Source organism: Netta rufina (genome assembly GCF_964035555.1).
Source record: "Netta rufina genome assembly, chromosome: 20".
NCBI lineage: Eukaryota > Metazoa > Chordata > Aves > Anseriformes > Anatidae > Netta > Netta rufina.
Genome location: NC_140144.1, coordinates 8,550,815 through 8,577,488, shown reverse-complemented (window position 1 = coordinate 8,577,488; position 26,674 = coordinate 8,550,815). Strand labels below are relative to the sequence as shown.

Here is a 26,674-nt window from a genome sequence, read left to right as displayed (position 1 = left end):
AATACTATTTGGAAGTAACTCTACGTAATAAGAAATCTTTAATAATCATTTTCTTATGAGGAACAGCAGACGAGAGCCATAAACACTTTGACTATAGACCAAGTGGTGGGAATTCCTCACCATGTGCCATGCTTCTTAATCATTAAAACGTAACATCAGAAGCCAGGAGCAGCTTGGACCCTAGGACTTGAATTGAAGTTCAGTAGGTAATGTGGTGATCTGGTAGTCTGAAGTTCAGTAGGTGATGTAGTAGGTGATTTGGTAGTCTGAAGTTCATTTGGTGATCTGAAGTTCAAGCGTGGTGGTGTAGTTTAGTGACTTTGAGGGGTGGGGCAGCAGTTGTGATACCACTGGAATCGTATTCAGTAATTTTCTAACAAACATCTTGTATGTATAGATCATAGCTACGAACTACCATGTTAAACTAATTAAAAAGTAATAGCAGAACATGTCGTTAAAATGTTATTCAAGATGCTGCAGAAGTTTGGACTGCAGCATTAAAAAGAGTCCCTTTACACTAATAGTCAGCTCCTCCTGGGAGTTACTCTGACGTTTAGGATAAAGAAAATATCCTTGCAGAAACAGATTTTTACTGCTGGCTTTTAACTGATAGGTCTTTTTCTCCACAGAAATGATGTCTTTAAGATTCACTGGCTAATGGCAGCCCTCCCTTTCACAAAATCTCTGTCCTTGGTCTTCCATGCGGTACGTATAACTTATTCGCTAAGCTGTTCAGCTGGGAATTAGAAATGTGGAATTCAGGGCATGATGTTAGAGGAATTTGCATTAAGGGGGGTGGGAAAGAGGAGTGAAGGGGGAGAGAAATGTCTTTCATATTGGAGTGTTGATACTGAACCACAGCTGTGTGGTGGAAGCGATTCAATTTTCATCAGCAAATTGTGACTTCAAATACAATCGAGATTGTGGCCTGAAAAGGGAAAGCAACAAGGATATACGGGAGGCTTGAATGAGTTCCATGAATTCTAATGCTTCAGCCATCTGAGGCTGGCTTGGAAGCTCGAGTAATGGTACAGCTCCAGCTACATGTCTTAACAATAAATGTTAATGAATGGTTGGCCTTGATTGATGTCTGTAAAATTGAGGGCTGCTGCTTCAGCTGACGTAGTATGGCATACCATGACAGACCTAACACTACAAGCTTTAACACATTCAATACATGATGTCTCTATTGAATTGTATTGACTTTGCCTTTCCGCTGAAAGATATCGTTAACAAAGATAATGACAAACATTTAATCTTCCAGTGTTGGTGCCAGTCATGATCTCTGCCGTCAAGCTCATAGAAGGATAATACCTACAAAAATTTTGGAGTCTACTGGTTTGAATCTTGCTTCCAAATGAAAGTAAAACTAGGGAGCCTCTAGTTTCCTATTGCAACTGAACTCGAGCAATGAATTAATAAACTAGATATGCAATTGTTTTAACTGTAGCTGTGTAGGAAGGATGTAGATTGTATAAAATGTATTCACTGATGCTTAGGAAATAGAGCAAATGGAGATAACCTGATCAGTACTAAACAAAACTCGAATGTGTTGGGAGGAAGCATCCTCTAAATTATGGGAGAGATGAGTTTGTACATGCTGATGGAGAATAAAACTTGAAATGGCTGCGAGAGCAGACCTATTGTATAGGCGTGGGTGGGGTGCTGATGAGAGGATTATGAAGTATGTTGTATTTTCTGCTTCCAGATCGACTATCACTACATTTCTTCTCAGGGATTTCCTATTGAAGGCTGGGCTGTTGTCTATTACATCACTCACCTGTAAGCATATCAGAAGATTGTTTTGGTAGATTCAAACAATGAAACTGAATTCCTGGTGTGGCCATCCCCCTCCCTCCAAAGAAAACTGGGAAATTGCTGATTCTTTTGTACTACGGTCTGAGTGACAAGATAAGAGTCAGCCCCGTGTAAAGGGGAAAGCTCTACTTGCAGAGGGCAGCTGCAGAGAATTGGTACTTTGTGAGTAAAGGAGTAGAAGGAGAAATGCTTTGCTATTCTTTATTCATACTAATATTCAAGTATCTAATTTGCTCTTGGTATGAATAGTAAGAGGGTGCAGCTGCCAGTGTTTTCTCCTGTTCATGATGGTAAATGGATGACTCCCTCAGGAAAAGATTGCTTATATTGACAGTTGTGAATGAAGGGTAATGTTGCTGTGTGGTGCACAGTTGTAAGCAAATACATCTGCTTCACTCTTGTAGGATAAGCACTTGCCAGACTTACAAATAGCAAGGCATTTATTTGGGTTTGTGGCTTTGCTGACTGTAGGAGAGAAGACCTGGGCAGAAGGTCTTCTTGTATAATAATCTCCTTGTACTATCTGCTTTTCTTTCAGACTGAAAGGTGCTCTTCTGTTCATCACTATTGCCCTCATTGGAACTGGCTGGGCTTTCATTAAACACATCCTTTCAGATAAAGACAAAAAAATATTCATGATTGTCATCCCGCTTCAGGTGAGGATTGAACCGCGTCAATACTTACTATATTGTGAGAGAGCTGATTGTGAAAAATGTAACGGACTCTGAATCCTACAGAGAATATCACAGTTACTTTTTGTATAAGTCTCTTGGTTACAATATAAGTTGAATTTAAGAGTTTTAGGAGCTGTGAAAGGGGCTGAAGTTATTTCTGTAATTTGCCCATTTTTCTCCTCATATTGAGTATGAGATAATGGTTATCGAATAGTGTCAGTAAGCATCAAGTAACTCTAATGTAGGTATAGTCATGCTGGGACAAAACTTGGGCTGCAAAACAGTACTAAATTACTCAGCAGAGATATTAAATGAAAGCTGTCACTTCTGAAATGCTTGCTGAATGGGTTTAAGGAAAGGGAAAAATTGTAGGCCCATTGCATCTGAGGGAAATTTTCCCAGTATGTTCAAAGCAGTCAGAGCTTATGTCCTACTCGAGCAGCTGAAGAATAAAGGAAGAGAGCAATTCTATTTGCTGTTGTAGGTAGAATAGTCTGCTTTCCAAGACAGAATCTGTTGCCCAGCTGCAAAATCAGAAGGATATACTTAGAGTCTGAGGTTCTTGTAGAGCAGTAGAGAGTACAAAATGTTGTGAATGACCAGCTTGAATTATTGACTTGATTTAGGATAATGTGGTTAGACTGTTTGCTATCTAAGTGTATGCAGACTCCTGTTTTGGTATTGAAAAAAAAATAATAGAATTTTGTTCTTTTTTTATCTCTACTGGTACAGTAGATTCAGCATATTATGTAGCAAAAAGGACTACATCCTGAATGTCAGCAGAAATTATTTCCAATCAGTTATTTCTGTAAATCCTGTGAAGGTGCTTCTGAACGTGTTATTTTTGACATAGAGCTGCAGAAGAATAATTGATGTTACCAAATAGCCTCTTTCTGCAACTGTGGGACAGCTTTTACCGAGTTGGCAGCCCACATCTTCTCTCTCTTTGGAAAGCTTCTGAAGCCATTAAGCACCTTTTGTCCCATAGGTGCTGGCAAACGTGGCATACATTATCATAGAGTCGACAGAAGAGGGAACAACTGAATATGGGCTGTGGAAAGAAATCCTTTTCCTGGTAGACCTGCTGTGTTGTGGTGCCATCCTATTTCCAGTGGTATGGTGAGTCACTGGGCGTGATGTATGGTTTCTGAGCCCTGATGGCTTGGGCTGCTTCTCAGCTAGGGGTTATGGACTGCTAAAGGTTAAGATGCTACCAAAGCAAAGAAGTAAATGTCTGTCCTTTGTGGAGTCAAGTCTTCTGTTAATTAAACTGTATTGGTCTTTAATGCTTCAGGCCAATGTTGTGAAAGATGCTTGCTTGGGAAATATATTAAAAGGATAAATGAAAATGGGGGGCATTTTAAAAGCATGGCCAGCGCAGTGCAGACAGACTATAGGTGCCTTTGAAGCTTGCAACTTGTCAAAGTGCTGATTCCCTTATGTTGAAAAATAGGGTTTTGCTTTACTGCCTGAGGTTGGAAAGTAGGCCACTATATTCTAAAACAATAGTGCTGTCTGAGATCAGAGCTTCTTTCAGCCAGAGTAGCTGCATATTTACTTGACTGTTTAGAAGAAATAATCCCACAGGGAACATTTCCCTGCCCTTCCTTCCACTCTACTTGGCAAGGAAAAATGTTGGTTATATAAAACCCAACCAAAACACAGATAATTCAGATAAATGCTATTGTTGCTGCTTGCCAGTTTGTCAGAACGTTTATGTTCTAAATTCATTTAGTCTTAATTGGATAAACAGCTGGATTTAAAAGAGGATATGAAGGAGCTTCTGGCTCCTTGGTTAGTAAACACAATATTCTTGTTTTTCTCCAGTATCTCCAGTGTTTTTTTCTGAAACACAGAAGGAATGTGTCTGTCTAATAAACACATCCTCACTCTATAGCGTGCAATTCCTGAGCATTTTGGAGAAAACTGTTTCATGATGCATATGTGTGTGTATAAACACATACACGGTGCTCGGTAGATGAGAGTAAGCTTCACCTTGGCTCACTAAGGTGGGTTTTGGCTTCCCAGTTCTCTGTGTAACGACCAAACCCAGTCTCAGTGGCCTTCTGCCAAGGCAGGGAAATGTCTTCCAAGAAATTTGCACTACCCACTTGACACTTCCCCCACTGGAAGGAGAGCATTTGGGTGGGGAGAGCATTTGGGTTGGGTAAATAAAACTACAGGAATAATAACCTTCATTGGAGAGAGATTCTGATCTCCTATGTAAAGGGAACTTTTACGGTCACAGCTTCAGCTGCGTAATGTGCAGAATCTGTGTCCTGTGTAGTGATACGCTAGGACAAAGCTTGCTTTCCATAACAGAACCGTGTCTGAAGAACAGATGCATTTGTGTGAACTGTCCTGTAGCTGTTTATATAGTGTGCAACCAGTGCTCCTACATTGTCATGGTACCAACACAAACTGGCAGGGAAGCCTAGGACACAAAATCCTGCCCCTTTTCATCTGGACAGCCTCACTGCAGCTGGTGGGCTGAGTCATATGAGCAAGGTGACTAAGACTTGGCCCTCGAATTTCCATTCCTGCAGGGTAGCTTCTGTTACATAAGATGCCTATGTCGCCATGTAAGCTGTAATCAAGTCTTTAAATGAAAAGAGCTTAAAAGAGCAGTAAGATGCCAAATGCTTGGCAGTACTCTGAATAGTAGCTCAGCTCACTTGTACAAGTGGAAAGCGTTAAGCTGGAAAATGCCCCAGTTTCTCACTTTGCTCCTGCCATCCCTCAAAGCTTTCTGTAGGCTGAAGCAGGTTTTAGCAATTTAGCTTTCTTAATCACAAGGAGATGCAGATACTTGAACTAACTGCTTGAGATGGGGGTGAAATGTATGCAGTGCCAAACACGCTAAGGCACAGTTAATTATGGGCATAGCCTGGCCATAGAGAGCTAGCAAAACTGTTAGAGCTCTAGAGGGCTGCAGTGAAGAGGGAGTGTGAAAATTAAAGCTATTCTACTTTTGTTATTTTTTCAGGTCAATAAGACATTTACAGGAGGCTTCAGCAACAGATGGGAAAGGCAAGTAATGATAATTTTCTTGCTGTTCTATGCTACATGCCGTAAGATATTGCCAAAATTTCCAACATAATGTTGATTTTGAAAAACATAAACTGAAGCTATAAGTCTACAATGTTACTGTTGCTTTGCTGCTTTTCCTTGATGGACTTCTAGGAATAACATCTGGAAAATGCCCTTTCTCATGCATTGCTTTGACTGTCAGAACTCGCACGTGAGGTTTATTTGCTGGTTCTCGTTCAGCTCTGTGTGCAAGCTAGACATGGTACCTAGAACAAATCATCTGACAGCTTTGCCTTGTTCTCAGACTCAGGTGTTTAGAAGCAGTCTAGAAAAGAATTCTGGAAATGGGGGTCCGTTTTGACTAATGGTGAGCCTAATTTAATTTCTACAGAATTCTGTTCCTGCCTGGACAAAGGGAAATAAACCTCAGTAGGAAACAAACCATAAATTGGCATCGAGTGTAACACAGCTCTTGACTTGTCCATGTTTGTACAGCAATTTAAAGGGCTGCTTGTGTAAAGTCACGTTATGTTTATTGTAGCAGTGAGCAAGGCGATGGATGGAAAGTCAGCCCAAATATGTCTTTTGTGGTGTTTGCTTTTCCTGCCTTGTCCTCTCACTGCTTCCAGATTAGTTCCTCAGTTGGCTGCAGATTCACACATGGAACATAGCGCTGGCTTCCTAGGAAGCGGGCAGCCATTTCAGTAGTCTGTCATTTAGGGCTGACTCTTCTTGAAAGCTGTATTTGTAGAAGGTCTTTTGTTGAAACATCCATTCAGTCCAGTCCTATCCTTTAATTCTATTGTTTCTGCAGTGTGGGGTCAGTGTGTGTCACTAAGGCAGAAGACCTGCTGTGCAGTAAGGGGGTCTGTGACTCTTCCATGCTGAGAACTTGGGGGCTACTGCACCTAACAGAGATGGAAAACCACTGGGTCTGTCCCAAGTTGGTTATTAGCTTGTGCTCACCTTGCACTTGGTGGTTTTTATCACAAGGTGGTGCTATGGAGTTTAACTTCAAAACGTACTGAGTGAAGGACAGAATTAAGGTGGACAGCATCAAGGATGTTCAACATAAAGGCTCCTGACCTGCCCGTCTGACACTGTGGTGGGTGGGATCCTGATCTGAGTAAAAACAAGCGTTGCTTTTGGCTTTTTATTCTGAAAGATGTGTTATAATGTCACATGGACAGTAAAAGAGGAGGTAAAAGAAAAAAAAAAAAAAAGGGAGGTAAAAGAAAATGGTGATCTGAGAAGCGCTGCTGCTGTTACCATGCTTAGCTGTGAAGATTCTCTAGGTTCAGTAATTGTTTAGGCAGCATAGCATAAGGCAGCTGTGAGCCTAATGATAAAGGAATAGTTAAAGAAGAAAATATTTGCAGAAAGCATTGCACAGACTCACCACCAGATTGTGGCCAGGACAGCCACAGCGGTGGGGCTCACTCGTCAGGTACAGTGTGGTCAATGTTTAGGGGTGGCTGGTGGAAGCCCACAGGGAGTGTTACCTGATGGTGTCATGCTGCTGGTGTGCCTGGAGAGGAAACAAAAGATGATTTGGCTGCACTATAATAAGGTAAAATCATTCTTAGGCTTATAAATGAAGTGTCTTGAGTGGAACCACATGCTCCTAACTCTGTAGGCATCCCTTGGAGGTCCTGTTCTGCAGAGGTGCTGCTCAGTGTCTTGCCTTCTCACAAGAAAAATATGACCAGCACTAATGCTGAATTCCTCAGCCTTTTTTTTCCCCACAGATGAAGACTGTTTTCTCCTTAAGTGGTGAAAGCTTCTGGATCCTTTCATGTGCAGTTTAGCTGCTGCACTGTCTATCCTGTGGTTAGGGTTGTCTTAATCCTGTGTGGACAGAGTTCTGGTCAGCCTGCCTATTGCTGGCTAGGATTTATTGTCTAGTATTAGCAGCCCTCAAGGGCTGCTTTCACTGTTCCTCTTGCATAGGCTTCATTAAGTTACAGGGTATCTTGGGGAATTATATACTAAAAATTAAATAGCTGTTTTTCCTGGCACTGGGTCTTCTGGTGACCTTTTAGCCGGTGATGAAAATCTGAGGAAAACTGTTTTTGGTTCCTTTCGTCCACCAGAACTAACGACTCCAGGACTTTATGGCTCAGAATCCTGCTTGTGTTCCCTGCCTGTTTGTCTTGTCCTCTTCCAGCTACTTCACAACCTGTTTATTAGATAGCACTCCCTTGGGTCAAGTGCAGTCATGACTGCAGTCTGACTAGCATGGAAATGAAGTAGCGAGCTGGCCAGGCTATGAGTCTTCAATCTGTTATAGCTGTGCTTGCTGTAGGCCTTTGTATTAGCTGTCTACAATTACATAAAAGGCTTGTTAAAACTACTGCTAGTGATCTCGAGTCACTAGGTAACGTTCATTTAAACTTGATTTGTCTTAAAATGATTTCCTAAAGTGGCAAGGCTGGAGGAATGGGTCTAAAGCTGTAACTTATCCAGGGTGACCTCACAAGCACAGATGCTGTGGTTTGCTGGTAAAGAGTAGGCATGGCACAGCGATATAGCTGGGTCTGGGCTGCCTGGTTGGTTGGTGATTTATTTATTTATTCCTTTGAAGGTGATCTTTAACTCTGAAGCTAAATACCTGACATACAGAGGCTTGTCCTGCACTGAAATGGGTGTAGAAAATAGGATTTTAGGAGCTTCTTTAAAAAAAAAATCACCACCTTCAGATTTAAGCGAGTGCCTAGCTCTTCTGGTCTGTCACTGTATTTTTCAGAGGCAGTCTGCTCTCTGTCCACTTCTGGATCTGCATTGCAAATGTCTTGCTTGCAGATTTAAGGAAATGAGCCTAAATGAGCCAAACTAAGCTAAATCGTTTGGGCTGCTCAAATACCACTACCTTGTTCAGAGGCATTATGAGTAAAGGAGGAGAACTATGATATAGTAAACTTATTTGAAACTCAGTTCTTGGTCCCTGGACCTCTGAAGTCTTACAACCCGCTCTTACCTGTCACGTTATATATTGTTTGAGGGAGGAACGGAGGGCTGGAAACACCGCTGCAGCTTTTGTTCTGCCTGGACCTCTGCGTGTGATGAGAGCTGTGAAGCTTGGTGCAGTCTGATCACGACAAGCTAGCTCTTTTCCCGAAGCACTGCAGCATGGCAGAGTTGGCAGCAGTGCAAGGGGAAATGCATTGCAACATATAGCTCCCAGGCAACATCCCCCGTGTGCCGTGCGGCGGGCAAATGATGATGAATGCTTTCGTGCTTGGCCCCCGTGTCAGGAAAAACCATTTGCTGTCTTCAGCGTCATCCTGCTTCTGTGCCACAAACGCTGGGAGCGAGGAGCCTGGTCCTGCGTGGTGCTCAGCCCCCTGGGCTCAGCTGAGCTCAGCAGATGCTGGAGGCGATGGTGTGCAGATCCGTGCTCCAACACCTCGGCAGCTCTCCGGCAAGGAGCAGGGAGTAATGCACGGGTAAACATGCTCCAGGCAGTACACAGACATCTCAAAGCCTTGAGATAAAGCTTTGTGATTTAAGTGTCGAGACCTCCATGGATAGCACAGGAGGGCTGGGAAATGTTGAGAAATGCAAGTTGAGAAACAAAATGGGCCTGTTATTTTCTAGTGTACTGCTTCCAGGCACCCTGGATGTAGGTATCCAGGGCTGAAATGGCAGTTACGTGTGGGAGACACGCTGCTTATCCAGTACGTTGGAATTTCTTCTGACTGTGATGGGGACTTCTGTGCCAAACAGCTAATGTGCTTCAGAGTATTTGAGATTAACTAGTGCCACCTTCTAATGCGTGACACGGAGAGTTGCTGTATCTGTTTGCTTGACCCCATCTTTCTGGTATAGGAATGCTTTTAAGCAGAGTGCCATAGAGATTATAGGGCCGTATGTCTCAGAGTTACTCCTGGAGCTGCTTTTTGAGGTCTAAATCCACATGCTGCATTCATTGCTGGGGAGTGGGGGATACAAGACTTCCATTTACTATTAAGTAATGGCACAGATTGCACCTCAAATGTACACACTTCTATAGCGTGCAGTGCGTTGTGGAAATACTCTTAGCTGTACTTTGTTTGCTCTAGACACATTATGGTTTGTCTTTGCATACTGTATTGTCTGAATTTGAGCTCCTTTTGCCCTTATCTGCAGTCCTTTTCTGTTATTACATACATATTCTGAAAAGTTCAGATTTACTCATCAGAAAGCTATTGTCTGATAGCGTGCAGGGCTGTCGCTGTCTGGCTTTTTTTTTCTCCATCTTACAGACTGCCCCAGCATTTGAAATTAGCACAGGGAGCAAAATGAAAAAGTGATTGATTTCCCAAATTCTGTGGCATGTTATGTTTTGATCAGTGCAGATCAGGCTGTTGCAAGCATAAGCTGTTAAAGTAAATGGTGATGAAGAGGGGAAACTGAGAAGCAAGTTATAGAAGTTATAAGTCTATCTTGGAGGGTGGCTTTCATCTTAATTAGTCTATGAAAGAGGCGGAATGCAGGTATGAATTAGTTTGTAAAACCTTTGGTAGAATCTCTTTTCTTGTTATGCTCTGCAGTTGGGCACTGTTCCTTGAACGGTTATCATGCTCAAAATATAAAATTACCTAACCTTTACTGCGTGCTGCGATTGCTGTTTTATCACAGTTTTACAGGCTGGGGCTGCAGGTGATTTAAGTTGTGACAGCTGCTGGCCTTCCCTCTTGGGAGCGTTGCTGTTGGTATCTGGGCTGCCAGGCTAGGTGAGCCTAAATCTCAAAGCGTCCAGTATAGCAAGACTCAAGAATTAACACTTGAAGCACCTTCAGCCTGTGAAAAACCAATTCACGAGCTGCTGATGACAAGCAAGGATGACTTTGGACTTTCTTCAGAAGAGTGTGTGCTGTAACTTTGAGCTGTTTAGAAAAACTGGCAGGATTTTGCAACTGTGCATAAATACTGATTCTAGAATCTGCCAGTGGAGAGGAGCATTCCTGAAGTCGAGTTAACTACTGGGGAGCACCTGGCTGTGATAACCAAGCAAGCCAGCTTCCGAAGGTGCCTCTGCAGACTTTTTATTTGGTGCTTCTTGTCTTTTTTTCCCTCTTCCCTCACCCTTCTTTTCCATGCTTAGCCATTCCAGATATCTAGATGTAACACTATGACTCTGGTGTTGATGATCATGATGGGTAGGTGAGATCTTGAGCTGGGCTCTATCAGCTGAGAGAGAAGTGCATTGTGACGCCTGAGTTGGCAGCCAGATCTTTGGCTTCGCTATCCTTTCCTCCTCCTGTGCACTGCATGAATCCAACAGAAATGACTCCCCAGCTCACTTGGTTGTTGACTAAAACACTGATGGACTGGCAGTTTGAATCACAGCTGTTGAGTTGGTGTTCCTTCAACCACAAAGCCTGGGAATTCTCGTGGCCTGTCAGTGCACCAGTTGGTAGCAGTTCTTGGAGATGGATGCGTTGAGTTCAAAATAGATCTTTCTGTACAAACCGATACGTGGTGAATCACAAGATGTTCATGGTCACACTTAATGTAATTCTTTAAATAGGACAACACTGCCTCTCTGCTTCATGATTTAGTGAGTTTGTTCTGCGTACTTATGTTTTAATTTTTCTCTAACTGTATTATGGAAAACTTCTAACATTAAGCTATCTGGTGGAGGAGGACTAGACCTATGAAAATCCATACGTTTTTGCTATTTAAATGTGGGAAACCAGCAGTTGTGAGCAGGTAATGTCTCAGGGCTTATTTAGCTATCAGGGATTTAGTTCTAGCAGTTGCACATCTTGGCATCTGTTGCACAGGGAATAGAGAAGTGCTCTTTGTGCTTGACTGCAGCTATTCCTCAAAAGTGAGCCTGCAGCTTGGGCACTGCGTTCTGGAGTCCAGAACCCCACGTTGCAGAGTCAGTGCTATTCTATATTCAGTGTTTCATGTGCAGTCCACAAGAAACCATCCTTCCAAAATCAAGAGCCAGTGTTGCTCCTGACATACAGTTTGTGCCATAAGATTGCCCCCACAAGGACACTGTCCTAAAGCCAATGCAACCTGTCTGGTGTTCAGATAAGTGTGTCATGGTGCGAGTTTTAGCTGCAGGAAAGCAAATTTGGTGTTCCTTCCCAAGTAAGGTTTGCTTTTTTTCTCCCTCTGGAGCTGTGGCTCTGCTTCCTCTTAACTGACATGCCACTGGGAGGTACTAAATCAAAACAACTTTTTGCTGAGTTTTATTCACCTGCCAGTCACCTTATGCTTTGAGGTAGTCAGTCAGGTGCTGTGGTGATCTTGTGCTCTCTGGAGTAGGGTTTGTATCTGTCTCAGGGTGGCCATAGCTTACCTGTAATGTTTCAGGGGATGTGCTGTCAGTTTTGGAAAGTGACTCTTGATTTCTAGATAAAACGAAGTAGGTTTGTAACAGAATGATCTGTCTGTACTGGAACTTATGTACTGGGAACATCTGACATTACCTTTTTATTACAAAAAAGTCACTGTTTTTGTCACAAAGTGAAGCATTTTGTTGTAGTTATTAGTCCTTCTCTTTGTGATGCATAACGCTGTATTTTGCATTGTTGTGAACCTTGGACGGATCTTATGTGCAAATGCACAGAGTGTTTTATAGATGTGATTTGTGCAGCAGGTGTTTTCTGTGAGGGAGCACAGGTAAACTTAAGCGCCGTGTGTTGTACCTCCATCTCCCTTAAACAGAAGGAGGGCTTGGAGGGAATACAAGTAAGAGAGTGGCAGTGTTTTCTAACCGGCGACATGTGTTCATTGGCTCTAAATTGCATCTCTGCATGCTGTCAACATGTCTTGGACTCTTTGCCTCTCCTGTTGTCACAAAACCACCAGGAGTCCGTATCTGTTATCCTGCTGCACCTCTAAAACCTGACTCTTAAACCAGAGCTGACAGCTGCTCCATCTGGTGTTGACCTCTGCTCATTCACATGAATATGCGCCGTGTTCCTCAAGAGCTGATGTAATCTGTCCAGTAAATGCAGCTTAGCCTGGGGCCGTGGCGCACAGGGTTTGGGATTGAAACACACTCACCTGCCATGTGAACTGGGTAGTGCGACTCCCCATCCCACTTGTAAATTATGACTGAGCAGTGAGTGATGGAGAATACAGCTTAGCTGTTGAACAGCAGCCGAGTATTTTAACAAGATGCAATGGTTCCTGCATGCAGGATTGCCTCCTAGAAAACCTCCATCTTTTATCGAGTACTTCCTGCCATGCTCTCCGCCTTTAGCTGATGTGAGCAGCTTTGAGGTAGCGTCAAGCAGCACGGCCCTTGTGGCAGCCCTAAGGCAACAGTAAGTAGTTGTGTATAGACAGATAAGCATTAGAAGAAGGTTCTACGCTGTAGGTTGTGTGTGGATATGTAAAACTTAGAGTAAAGGTGATCTCGGTGAATTGCCTTTTTAGGAGGCTGTTCACCCCAGCCTAGGGATTGTCCAGTATGTGTTCAAGCCAGACTAGCATTCCTCAGAGCACCCTGCAGGCTGTGGGGTGAATACTTCTAGTGTGGAATTACCCAAGTCATAGTTTTGATCACAGTCTTACCTTGTAGACAAGCATCAGGAGAAATTCTCATTTTGATTAATTTTCTGATGACCTTTTGTTCTTTTGACAGCTGCCATTAACCTAGCAAAGCTGAAGCTCTTCAGACATTACTATGTTATGGTAAGTAAAACAGAAAAGCAAACCTTGTCCTCATGCATACAGAGCACTTCAAAGCCATTCAAGCCTTTAGATGGATTACTTCTTTGAAGCTGATGAATGAGGTAGAGATGTTTCTAGATCTGTGGCGGTGCTGGACTTTGGCACCTTGGCCAACTGGATTACAATCCTCAGAGCAACTTTCCTTCTTCTCCAAGCAATTGCATCCCTCTATCTTTTAAATTGGCTCCAGCTATTTGTAATGCTTACTGATTTCCTCTGGAGACAGTTTGAGCTGCCAGTTGAATTGATGAGCTTGAATAACATACTATAAACTTGCTAAACTAAACGTGGGACCAAATGGTGCCTTGAGATGCATGCGTGTAGATTCTGATTAAGTCAGTGGGAGCCATGAGCATACCTCCCAAGAGAGCATAGCCTTCTTAATGATTTCCAGCGGTCTCATTTCAGACTCTTATGAGTGTTAGGAGTAATAAATTACAGTACTGATTCTTCAGTTCTACAAAATCCTGACACTTAAAGCATTTTCCTGATGTAACTTATATTTGTTAGTAACAGCTTGAGTCATTTGGATGTTCAACAAGCTGCAGAGCCCTCAGCCCATATCTTCCATGTTTATCGAAGGAGCATAATAGGGCTAATTTGACATAATGAGTTGTCTGGGAACTGCTTCAGCTATTTTTCTGGAAAAAGAGGTTCAGTCAGGATGATGCTATTGTTCACACACATGCTTTCTCCTTTTTCTTCCCACAGATTGTGTGTTACATTTACTTCACACGGATCATTGCAATTCTCATAAAGATTGCTGTTCCATTCCAGTGGAAGTGGCTGTACCAGGTATTTGTCTGCAAAGGAAAATACGTTTATTCCTTGACTTTTTTTCTTATTAATCTTTAAATATGATTTCACCAAAAAAATACATAATGGGTTGTTCATGTTATGGTAGAACATCTCAAAGCACAGTGCTTCACCCTGTTTTCTCCTGACTTTTATCACTGATCGCTCCTGGTGGCAGGAGTGTATTTTTAGTTTTATGTTTGCCCAGCAAGGCTTCTGGATTACACGTGAGATGTCTGAAAGTAATTGCATTATTGATCTTAGTCTTTAAAATTAAAAATATCTGAAGGAAATTAATCAAGAACGTACAAAAGAGGAAAAAAAAAAAATAGTCAGGTTTACCCTGTGTAATTGAGGCCCCAGGGAGCCTGTGAAATAGGCTTTGGCTTTTCCACTTACAGGCTTTATTTGCCTAGTGACTTTTTAAATACTTGGTTTCTTAACATATAATCCAAGTAACCGTGCAGGGAGTCTTTGGAATACATGAACTGTTGAAAATACCAAACAACTTTGGGATATGTATTTTTTCCAATTTAAAAGCCAAGTCTTGCTGTAGTTATTTAAAAGCACTGGAGTGATGTCTAGAATTGTAACTGTATTTAGAGTGACAGGGAAAGCTGGAAGAACAAAGAGCTTGACAGACTTTTGCCTGGGATTAATGATAACAGGACAGGAATTGCTTTTTTATTTCTGCTATTGCACAGGCTTCTTGGCCATAAAATCTTGAACCTTATGAATGAGGAGAAGTGTTTCATGACCGTGAAGGATTACAGGACTGAACTTAATCTTGTGTTTTTACTTACAGCTGCTGGATGAAATGGCCACACTTGTGTTCTTTGTCCTCACTGGGTACAAGTTCCGTCCAGCATCAGACAACCCATATCTACAGCTTTCTCAAGATGACGAGGATGATTTGCAGATGGAAGCTGTGTAAGAACCTACCTCTTTTACCTCTTAACTCGACCTGAGAAAACTAACGTTTATAAACAGTTTGGTCTAATCTCTAAGTCTTTATTTGAAAAAAAGATTAAGTTCTGTATGCATATTTAAAGATGAGGTGTCTATTTGGTGTTTGTTAAACTACCAAAGAGGCTTGTGATATGCCTAGGAATCCCTGAGCTGCATATTGCAGTAGAGTAGAATAAGCTGCTAAAGCATTTCATGGGGCAGGAAGATGCCCAGGGAAGTGCCAGGCTAAACAAATTAAACACAAACTGTGTTGCTGAACACCAACATGCCTTATAGATTGTCATTAACGCTGTATTTTCAGTGTGTCTGAAAATAAATCGTCGTAGTTCAAAAAGCAACCACCAAACAAATCATAAAAATCAACTAGCAGTCTACTGACTATAAATGAGCATGATGTAAGGTCCCTTCTACCCCAGAGGTCAGCCTGTAGCTCTGCAAAAACTTAAGTAACGCTGAGCTGAGGAGACAGGGGTTTTAACAGTACTTTTCACAGTTCACTTCTTTGCTGCTAAACCATGAGGCACCACAACGCAGCAGGACCTGAGTTAGTCTGGAGCCTAATCCCTGTCATTTCCTTTGCAGTGATTTTCTGAGGACTTAGTTTCAGAAATGCCACTCGTTTTCTATGATAGAAACTGCTTTAAGATGTGCAGCATGCTGCAAGTGTTGAACGTGGTTATAATTGCTACACTCTGTGGCCTTGTAGGAGCAGAGCTACCCTAATCTCTTAGTAGTTATGCGTTTCATGCATAGCTGCAATTCATGTGCAGGCACAGAAGTCTATTCCTGACAGTTTCTTTCCAGTTTGGCAAATCTCCTTTACCTGATTTTGAGTGAAATAAATCACTGTTCCTCCAATTTTTATTGCAGGGCCAAAAAAGTTGGAATATGTTTGCTGCCCTCATAGTTAGCTCAAGAAGAAATACAGCTTACTAGGGAATTGTTACAAGGATAGATGCATAAAGTGGAATCCAGCCTGAAATGTCATGCCAAGGACTTTAATTCTCAGAAATGTCTCCAGTAACAGATGTTCTTGCCAAATGCATAGTTATTTTTGCCTTGGGTTCATAAAAACCTCTTTGTTGAAAGATGAATTCAAGTGACCATAACATTACTTATCACTTAAAGGTGTTTCAGTGGCTTATATAAGAAGCTGTTTTCAGTTTGGGTGCTGGTAAGCACACATCCTCATTAGGAAGGCAATATCTAAACTGGAAGATGTGGCAGGATTTGTGGTTGTTCAGAAATGAGCTCCTGCAAGATTACCTCTTAGACTGAAATTAACTTTGCATTGTGTACTTAATGAGTTTTTACTTGTTTGTGTTTTTGTTAGGCCTAATAATAAAGCATTTCTCACATGTAGTGATTTCACTGGACTGGAGAAGCTGCTCAATTTTAGAGGCTCTGCCAGGAAAAAGCCTTAAAGTTTAATGAGCTAATCAAGTGATTTACATCTTGCAGCAGTGATACAGACATTGCTAGAAACTCGAGGATCAGAGTTCTTTGTGAGCCTCTTCCTAGTAAGGCATTTTGGTCCTTGCCTTGGGAGTTTCCATTGTTGTGCCTTGTGGGTTGTTCCCCTTAGCCTTGCTGGATTTTTTCTCATCTGATTCACGATGAGTTTTATTCCATGTGGGCACTTGGCAGAGGATAATTTCTAAGCGTCTTGTTTTCTGTTCCCTAGCTGCATCAGGGAGGTTAAGCTTACACATTTCAGAAGCATGATATGTACACATTCTGTGATAGGCGAAGCGCTACAATGCATGTGTATAAAGTTTCTTCTTGATTTGATCTTGATAGTCCTGTTTTTGTTTTTATAAATATTAAATGTTGTTTCTATAGGGAAAAATATCAAGGTTTATTCAAGCAAGTGACTAAGTGTCTGACAGCATCCTGACTAACCATTGTATGAGTGTTTTGTCTTTCATGTGATAAATATCCACTTGTCTTCAGATGCTGTGGCAGAAGAGTTAAAAGGTTGCAAAATTCATGGTGTTCTTCCATGTCTTATTTCCAGGCTTTAAGGTGGTTTTCCTTTCTAAAAGGGTTTTTATATATCTTTTTTAAAGGTAAAAAAAAAAAAATTGCTGCAAAAGTATTCAGTTTCTTTAGGCTCAACATTTCCATGAGCCAATAGAGGGGAGAGCTGTATGATCAGCAAGTCTACTTTCCAGGCTTGCTTGTCCTCCAGCAAGAAAAATAGGATGCTTGAAGTGCAGCTCTCTAGTGTATGCCTGTTTTCATGCAATGCAAACTATACAAAGCTCTGTGTGGCAATAAACGTAAATATTGCTAAGGACAGCGTGGCAATCTGCAGAGCTTAAAGAAAAATCCAAAGTCTAGGTGTCTGACAGAAGCAACGTGAGGCACAAATCCTCCCTCTGTAATCTGTTTCAATTCTCAAAAAAATATTCTCTGAATCACGAACAGTGAAGGTGACTTGTAATAAGCTTGTAAAGCTACTTTTTTTTTCAGCTAACACACCCCTGCCTTGAGAGAAAGCATCCACAAATTTTTAAGACTGGTTTCAATTATACCAGATTCAATAGAAGTTGCCCTGGTGGAGAGGAGAGGATGACTAAACCTGAACTAAGGACCAGCCTGTTCTTTTTCAAGTAGGGTCAATAGCCATTCATCTTCAACAAAGTGGCGCTCCGTGCATTCTGTGCGGGGCAGCTTCTTTAGGCTGTTCTGTCAGTATGTGGGCCTGTTGCTGACAGTTTGTTAGATTAAAGTACTCTCTTTGAAAAGGTGCAGCCACACTTGGCAGAAAGAGCTGTCAGGCTTCCAGTCCTCATGCCATTTCTGGGACACGAACACAAATGTAAACGGTGCATTAGATGAGGTGGGGTGAGGAAGGGCAGAGGAAGCAGGTTTTCTTTTTTTCTTATTTTCTTTTTTTTTTTTTACTCTTGCAGTAAGTTATTTCATTAGCTCAGTAAGCATTGCTTTAGAAGAGCTCTTCTATAGATCTGGGTTGAAATCATGCTCATAAATGCATGTGGGGTTAAGATACTTACGCGGGAGGAAGAATTGCAGGAAAAAACATTAACGGCTTTGTTCTTAACTCAGTAAATCCGTTTTACTGAATGTTTGGAGACTGACTTTGTGTTTACTTAACACCACAAACAACCTCAACATAGTGAACTGCTGTGGTAATGCTGACCTACCTTTGCTTATACCTCGGGATCTGGAGTTTCTTGCTGTGTCATGAGGCAGCCTATTCTGCGCTGAAAGTCCTGGCTGGCTGCTTTTCTCTGCTCTCTCTCTCAGGTTGTGCTTCACGGCAGGCTGATTCATGAGGCTCTTCATTGGAAGTGATTTTCTTTCTCTGTGACAGCTACAGAAGTCCTCTCTGGAGAGCTGGTTTAGTGGGAAGGATTTGTTGCATTTCAGCTACAACTGATCTGTGGGCTAGAAATGCAGCTCAGCAAACTGTTCAGCTGAGGAATGTTTACTTGCAGTGTTGCAGGTCAGAGCTCAAGTTCAGAGACTGCCCAGGGCATTAGTCTGAGAATTGCAGTGTTCTTGATCTTGGTGCTGCTGCCCTTATTTTACTGGGCATTAAAACATGTTGTTTGCAATAATGTTGAGAGGGAAGAGAATCTCCCATTGTACATGAACAGTCTGAGGAATGAGGCCTTAAGGGTTATGCTGATCACTTGAGACAAGAATAGCACTAATCAGACTGGCAGTTCTTAATTTTCACTGAGGAATTTACCCCACCCACCTCCCAACATCTCTTGCAGTTCTGTGCTATCATTGCATGGGGGTGCAGGAAACAAATAGCAGGACTTTACCTGGCTGCAATTTCAGTATGTATCTGTTTGTCCTCTCCCCCCATGAACGTAGGAAATGGATCTTTCCCTTTGAGCTGTAACCTCTGATCATCTTTGTTATCTTCGTGATGTATAATGGGTTGTAATTGCATTCAAGTACTGTGTTAAAATCAAGACTCTGTGCCCGGTGGGATCTTCCTAGATGCGAGTCAAGTGTTAGCACTACTTTGGTGTCAAGCATGTGCAAAGCACCTATTTATATATCCTAGTGGGATCGCCGTTGTATATATCCTTGTTGGATTGCTGTCGTAGTGCCTCTTTTTTTTTTTTTTTGGTTTGTAGTTCATTATAATCTTAAACTCATCCCTGAAGAATTGATACTCAGCTCCTTACTCTGTAGTTATGAAGTCAGTTATTTCTGAAGAGTAAACTTTATAGTTGTTTTCCTCCATTCTCCCATAATTTTCAGACCATTACTTCAATTTGCCAGAACCTTTCTGCATTCTAGTCCTGTTCTCAAATATGTAGCTCTTAGTGTCTTCTGCAGATTTAATAAGCAAGTTCTCTATTCCATTACCCAGGCAATTACTGAAGATATTGAGTAGAAGTGAACCCAGGACAGACCTCTCTGGAACCACACTCAATGTTCTTTCATTTTTGACAGGAAACCATTAAGTTCATCTCAATGCATGCTTTTCCAATTAGTTATGCATCTACGCTGATAGATCCTTCTAGCTCATGTTTCCCCAGTTTTTTCCTATGAGGCTGTGGGAAAACCACTGTCAACAGGGAGAACTTGCGATCTCTATGCTCTCTGTGCTGAAAAGCTTGGTGTGATCTCTTCCAGGTGAACATTTACTAATTCTGTCTTTCTTGTTTAAGCAACCTGCTTGCTTAATCTCCCTGGTTTTTATTTCAATAGGGAATAAAGTTGGTAGTTGATCTGTGCCCTTCTGGCCCTTTCTATTCCCTTGAACACGGGATTATCTAGGCCCACTCTAAAGCATTTTAATCGCTGATGATCCCAATTCTGCCCCCGCTAGAGAATGCCAGAATGTAATAGTTTTTGTTTGGGTAAATTATTCTTAGAGAGTACATGAACAGAAGCTGATACCTAATGTGGGACCAAGGGTGGTATCAGAGGAGTGTATCTGAAGATTACTTCTCTTGGGTGATACTGTGAAAATGCTGTTAGCAAGCCTGATCAAATATTCTTACATGGTAAACAGCAGGTGAAAGCACACACAGACTGACAGCGGCGACATCGAACAGGACGGTTTTATGTATGCTTCCAGGCATCCCTTGTGAATGCATTGAACCGTTGCTACTCTTACTTCCAGCATCTAAAATAACCTTTGCAGCACACTTGTAGGAAAAAATACCTTGGTGGAATCAGAATCATATCGTGCAAAAGAACAGAGCAAATGTCTGGTGCATGTGAATAGCCTGTGTTGTGTAGCGAGGGAGAAAGGTACAGGACTGAAGAGCTTGTTGGGAAGCCAAGGTGGTTGTAAGAGTAGCGGTGCTGTTGTAGCTGGATAAACAGATCAGTCTGCCTAGTGTTTGAACTGCATTATGAGGCTTTGTAGTTCAGTGGTCAGATTGCCACGTCAAAGCCAGGCGTAGATTGGTATAAATGGGATGACCTCTCTTCTGTTTTGTTGCTGTTCATTGAGTAATTTTGCTATTAACAGGAGTGCATTAAGCTAATAATGTGCACTTGGGGCAGTATCCACAGCTTGTGCATTTGTATAAGACGTTGTACTTGGTAAAAGCACTGCAAATGCAGCAGCAAGTCTAATGGACAGAGTTAAGGGTGCTCAGCTATAGGGTGAAAAGTTTCTAAGCAAGCTGCTGAAACTTAATGTGATACCAGCTGGTTATTTACTAAACAACCTCATACTTTTTCGAGTAGGAGCAAATATTATAATGCTTATTCCATTGCAGTGCCTCTGATACTGTTTTGATACAGCTTTCCCTACATTAGAGAGGGAAACTAAATAATGTGGTTTCAGCTGAGTGCAGTTTAGACCTTGTCTATTACCAGTCCATTGTGATTTTATCTCCTCCACCACAAGAAGCAGCTTTAACTAAGGAGCTGCACTCATTTCTACTGATACAAGTGTCTTAAACGTTTGTTTCTGATGTTACATCCTGTTCTTGCTCTGATCCTTCTCTGCAGTCTGCTACTTTGATTTTCTTTGATCTGTTGGGTTGGTTGAGGAATGCTCCTTCAGGAGGTAAAAGCAGTGTAGATGGGACTGTGGCATGGTTCCTGTTGGCACACGGCTCCATAAGCATGAACCTTTTTTTCTAAAGCATGCTGTAGTTTATTTTGATCTGAATCCTGCAAAGCACAAATGGATAAACAATCTTTATGATAACACTGCAACTAAGTCAGCTGGCCTCAGTGGTAGTTCTTCCTGTCTAGACAGCTATAGCAGATCCTGGCACACCAAGGCTGTCGGGACTTCTGTGTTTCCCATTGCCAAGCACAAAGGATTGGCCCTCTCTCAATGCTGTGACACCTGGTCTGAACAGGAAACTGTGAGCCAGCCTACATATGTCTGTTCTAGTTTAGTGACAGATGAGGAGAGCCTTGAGGACAGCAGCGTTGCTCCCAACACCCTTCAGTGGCGTGTTCAAGATGATACCTGCTCTGCAAAATGGTAGCAATAGGAAAGGCAGAACATCAAGACTGGTAAAGAGTCACTTGGGAGAAATGTTGTTTGATATGTGCAGGAAAAGCATGGGCTGTTGGCAAAACGGGTGTTGGAGTTCAAATTCTGATGTTGTTTCCTTCTTTTCCAGGGTGACGACTTCTGGAGTGATGGAGGGCATGAAGAAGGTCAAGAAAGTGGTGAATGGTTCAGCAGAGCCACGGGGCGAGTGGGAAAACATGGCATGATGGACTGGACTAAGGCAGCACTTTTGCAGAAACTTTTTTAATTTATTAATATTACTCAGTGGAAAGGGAGCAACTAGCACTTCCCAACACTGAAACTGCAGAGTGGGGTGTGTCTAGGGGGAGCAAAGCAGTGCAGAAATCTAACTATTCCTCTGATCATAAGAAAATGGGATCTCTTGGTACCTGCAAGGAGTGTGAAGCTTTCCTAGGGATTTTGGGTAGCTTATTCTTTTTTCCCCTTTCTGGATCAGTTAGGTATTCTGAATTGTTTGCGGTTGCGTTCTTCAGAATGTGTAATTTTAACGTGAAGAGAGACCTTTAGTGTGTATGTAAAGTATATATTTTATATAATGTGCATATATATATATACACACGCTATGTAACGTATGCTGGGAAATGCAAAGTATCACAGAAGGTGGGGAAAAGAAGAAAAGTGGTGTAAGTATTTTTTTTTTTTTTTAACTCTTCTTTTGGCTTGGACAAAATATAGCAAAACAAATGAGTAGAAATAACTGCAGTTATTTGACAGACTAAATGGGGTATTGGATCTGATGAATTCCACCAGTACTCGCATCAGTGGGAACACTAAGAAGTGTTTTCTCTTATTCCTGCAGGCTTCCACTTGAACACATCAGGTTTTCAGATGTATTGGTGTATAGGAAGCAAGCAACTGGTTTCATTAAAAACACCAGCCTGTAGCACAACAAGCATTAATGTAAATTCTCCACTGTTAATTGGGTTGCTCTTGATTCGTGCCCACCTGACAAGTACACAAGAGGTGTAGGACTGGGGCTTACTTTTTAGGGGTCTGCCATGCAGTCTTAATTGTTGAATTTTAAGCTGTGACCAAAAGTACTTTGATCTGCATTCTAAAATATTTTCAAGGTATTTCAAAAGAGACTCCTTCCTGGCACCGTGTAACCAGTACCAGGATCTGTCCAGCAAATGTACTGCAGCATGAATCTCTGGCTCACCATTATCCTGAGTTGCTTTGCCTCTCCGGATGGCGACTGGTACCTCTCTGGCTATGTAGTGATAGAACTATTTAAGGTGAGCTGAGCTGGTCAAAACGGTATTGCTGTGAAAACCAGGCAAGTGCAACTCCCAGTCATGAATTTGTTTTTCCTGAGGAAAGGAGAGGGTTATGGCCAGAACATTCAATGCCTGGAAGTACAGAAGTCTTATCTATCAGCTGCAAATCTGCAGTGGAATCTGAACTTAGAGACGTGTTACAAATGCAGGGTGTTATCTCTAGTGCTCTGGGTATCACTAGAAAGGCAAGTCAGTGCCTGTATCTGTAGTAGTAGGGCATAGTGATGGATTGTTAATTTGTGGGAGGACAGAAGTGGTTCACGGATGTAACGGGAATAAGCTTTAAGAAAAATAAATCAAGTATAACTCACTGACCTAATGAAGCCTTAATCTTCATGTGGAGGTATTAGGCATACAGGGACAGGGACAGGCATCATCACAGAGCTTCAGATGTGCCAAGATGTCTTACAAACACTTTTAGGAGATTTTTTTTGACTAAGGGGACTGCATCTCTAGGGCACAGCTGATTAAAGGTCTACAGCAAGTTTTTATTTTTTATTCCTTCAGTTTAGAAGTGGGTGAGGATTTTTTTTTTTTTGTATTGCAGGGTTGCTTTTTGTTTGAAACGTTGAACCACTTTCTCAGTCTTGAACATGGATTGTAGAGCTTTTAACAAGCGAGCACTCTGTACCAAGGCTTGCCGTTTGAAGAGCAGCGTTGTTTTCACCAGTTGCAGCTTCTTTTCCCTGGTATTGATTCTATTCATCATCGAAGTGGTAGAAATGAATCTACCTGCTTTGATACCTGGAACGGGCTTTTCTTCAGATAAAGCAAAAGAATAACCCTCTTATCTTGGTGCAGAGTCCTCTTCTATATTTTTCTCCTCAGCTGTAACTGCACAGTAATTGCAGCAGTGCTGGTTTGACTTTTGCTGTCGCTGTCTTGCGAAGATAAAGTTTTAGTGAAAACAGAGGCTACACCGCTAGAAAGGCTCGTACATCATGTAACACCCTTTTAGACCTTCAGTAGGAGAAGTTCTTTTGCATATTAAGTAGCTGAGGTGTGAGAAATTAAAACAACAAACAAACGTAGGCAGCCCCAGCACATCATACAGTTCAATACGATAGCTGAAAAAGCGATCCTCTCCTCTGCACGGTTATTCTGTCCCTGGGGAAGTGTCACTGTTTGCTCCCAAAGGGCTACTCAAACAGGCTGTAAATTTCACCCAGAGTAGTCCAGGAGACCTGAAGTCTGTCAGCACTGAGGTATGTGAGGATTTGCTGTCAGGAACAGAAGTGCAATAACACATTGTTAATCCAGACACAATGCTGTCTTAGAACCTCCTAATGCCTTTTGTGGATGGACTGGGGAATTCTGATGGGTGTGATTCACTCCAAAACACCGGCGGCTGTGTTGGGGTCCCAGCATGGGCCGAGCTGGTTCCGAACAGCTGTCGGTTCCGTACCTCAGCATCAGTGAAGCCGCTGATAGGACAAATGCTTTTACCTTAGTCTCAGGTTTCTTTATGTGCACTTTTCTGCTAACGTTGCATAAAGCGTAGTTGTGTCTGCCAAGACCCTGCCTTCCTAGTCAGAGGCCAAGAAATGGGTGACTTTGTCTTCGCGTGAAAAGCTGCGGCAGGACTCTGCGAGTGCTCTCAGAAGAGCTGTTTTTGAAGTTCACTTTCTGAGCCTCAGCAACCAGCTACACAACCAACTTCAGCTGGCACTTCATGCAGGGCGCTAGCCAGCAGTACCACAGTGACTTGTCAGACCTATGCATTAATAAAGAAATGTGGATATACAAGTTTAAAAAAAAAAAAAAAAAAAAAGGTATATTTTCCTACTGCAGCCATGTCCAAAGTGTGAATTTCCACTTTATAGCATAGAAGTCCTCAGAGCAGGTAGAAAAATTTCCCTTGTGAGGCTGCGTGTTGGATTGGACAGCGGCTGGGATGTTGAAGGATGGGGAGGGTGGCTGCAGCTGAGCTTCGTGCACAGCTCAGTGTGTGCTGTGCCACAAAGCATCAACGGGAAGACTGCTCCTTTCCCCTTCTTTCCGAGGCAAACCCAGATCTGCACGAGTGGTAAGAGCATGACTCCTGCTAGTGAAGAGCAGCAGCTCGCCAGGCGGGATAATCGCAGTGGTTGCCTTTGCCATGCTGCCTGCTGTCGCTCTGGTAGGAAGACACAGCCTTTCCCTTTTTTTCACAGGGAGGCAAAGTGGAAGAGCTGCTTGTGGCTGTGCAGATCGTTCTGGGATGCAGCCTTACTTTCTTGTCTGCCTCCTACAGAAGCGAGCAGCCAAAACAATCACTGGGTATACGGCAGGGTAGCTGAGAGGAGCCCTGGGAAGGGAGGTCTGGCGCAGCGCTGAGTAAATGGCAGTGAATGCATTCACATATGTTGCTGCTGTGGAGTGCTCGGCACCCTCTGCAGAGAAAAAAGATTGGCTCATTCTCCAATTGTAATGCAGCTTATGCCCCAATAAATCCCTATTGATGATGGCACACAAACGCCACTGATGGACTCCTCCTTACTGCTGTAACCGTTCAGCAAGCTGTCTTCCATAGGAAACCTTGCAGTGCAGCTGCCAGACTCGTGCATTCTTCAGACTTGAAAATATTTTCCTTGATGGTTCATCAAGAGACACATTAAAAGATAGGAAGACATAATGGGGTCATCTGGAACGTTGCTGCTGCTTCCTAAAAACGTAGCAGTTCTAGCTGAAGAAGCCACATGCTGTCCTATTAAGATGCTCTTTAATGTTGTCATCTAACTCAGCATGTCGTGATCTGCGCAGTGCATTGTTCGCTGTTTCTCTCCATCTGACTGCCCTGTCCCTGGATTTCCATGCTGGCATACCCTGGGAGCATGTTGTAAAAATTTGCTGCATTGCAGTATTTTGTCTTCGAGCTAGTAAGGTAGGAGATGTATTTTTCTAAACTAGGTGGACTCTGTAGCGTGAGCGTGCATCCACCAAATGTTAAGTGCTGTAACGTTCCTGCTGGCCACGAAAAGGGCACATCCTAACCACTCCAGTGTGCACACTTGGTGAAAGTCCAACGGAAGGCTTTTAATGTGTTAACTCTTCTTTTTCCTTACGGTACTCTTCTCGTGAAGAGGAGAAATGCAGGCTGAACAGTGGTGATCAAATGGACAAAGTGTGTGTCTATTTGAAAATTGCCTGGCTGCATTAGAAGCAAATACTGGGTATTTGTAGGTTCTGTTGAGCTCTATGAGAACTGAAGTTGCTTAGCTCTTACAAAATCAGGTAAAAGCGCAGGTATTGAAGGAAACACTTGCTCCTTCAGTCTGCCTCCTTTGTCTCCTTCAGTTTGACCTGTAACAATAGCTAACAGACTACTGTTACTTTAAAGCAAACGTATTGATTCTGCGTTGTGACCTCCATCTCAATCATAAGTTGTTTCCCCGTTCTTCACTTCTGTAAAAAGCATGGAGACGCGGTCTGCAGTAGGTGGAAGGCACAGTGATTTGTGAGACGTAACTGGACTTCTGCTGCCGAAAATCTGTGACCTTGTGTGTAACTTCAGTAACCCAAATGTTGCACGAAAGCCGAGGCGGTGCTCCCCAGAGGCGCTTGACCAATGTTCCCGTGTTCCCTGGGGTTGATTGCTAAATCAGTTTAATCTGGCTTCCCTTGTAGCCGCTGGGTGTGATGCTGTTAGGCTTATTAATCATTAGTAATATAGAAAGCTGTGCTTTTTTTTTTTTTTTTCCCCCCTGTGTAGTTTGCTTGGAAATAGCAATGATCCTGTAAGAACTCTGCATGGTATGTACTTGCAAGTGGCTGGAACAGGATTTCAGAAAAATACTGAGATGCTAAACTTGTTGGAAGTGATGGTACAAGAAGAAAGTGGCCGAGGAAAAGAGTCACTCCTTGTAGGTTGACTGGTTGAAGAACCCATTTATGTTTTGACTGCAGCAATCCTGTAGAAAGGACAATTCTTAATAAATATTTTCCTGTGG

At 42.4% G+C, this 26,674-nt stretch overlaps 1 protein-coding gene across 2 annotated transcripts in view; it reads left to right on the top strand.

The window, feature by feature from the left end:
- The window catches only part of GPR107 (G protein-coupled receptor 107), a gene marked incomplete at its 3' end in the record, with an annotated part of 37,876 nt that extends 11,202 nt beyond the window's left edge, over positions 1-26,674 (top strand). Inside the window, exons 10-18 of one of the 2 annotated variants that reach the window (XM_084299048.1) lie at positions 630-705; positions 1,709-1,782; positions 2,357-2,474; positions 3,481-3,611; positions 5,479-5,522; positions 13,114-13,163; positions 13,914-13,997; positions 14,803-14,927; positions 21,557-26,674. In XM_084299048.1, coding sequence (XP_084155174.1) covers positions 630-705; positions 1,709-1,782; positions 2,357-2,474; positions 3,481-3,611; positions 5,479-5,522; positions 13,114-13,163; positions 13,914-13,997; positions 14,803-14,927; positions 21,557-21,653 — 799 coding nt within the window. Of the gene's footprint in view, positions 1-629; positions 706-1,708; positions 1,783-2,356; positions 2,475-3,480; positions 3,612-5,478; positions 5,523-13,113; positions 13,164-13,913; positions 13,998-14,802; positions 14,932-21,556 lie in introns of those variants that run through there. The other variant, XM_084299049.1, reaches the window with a different exon arrangement.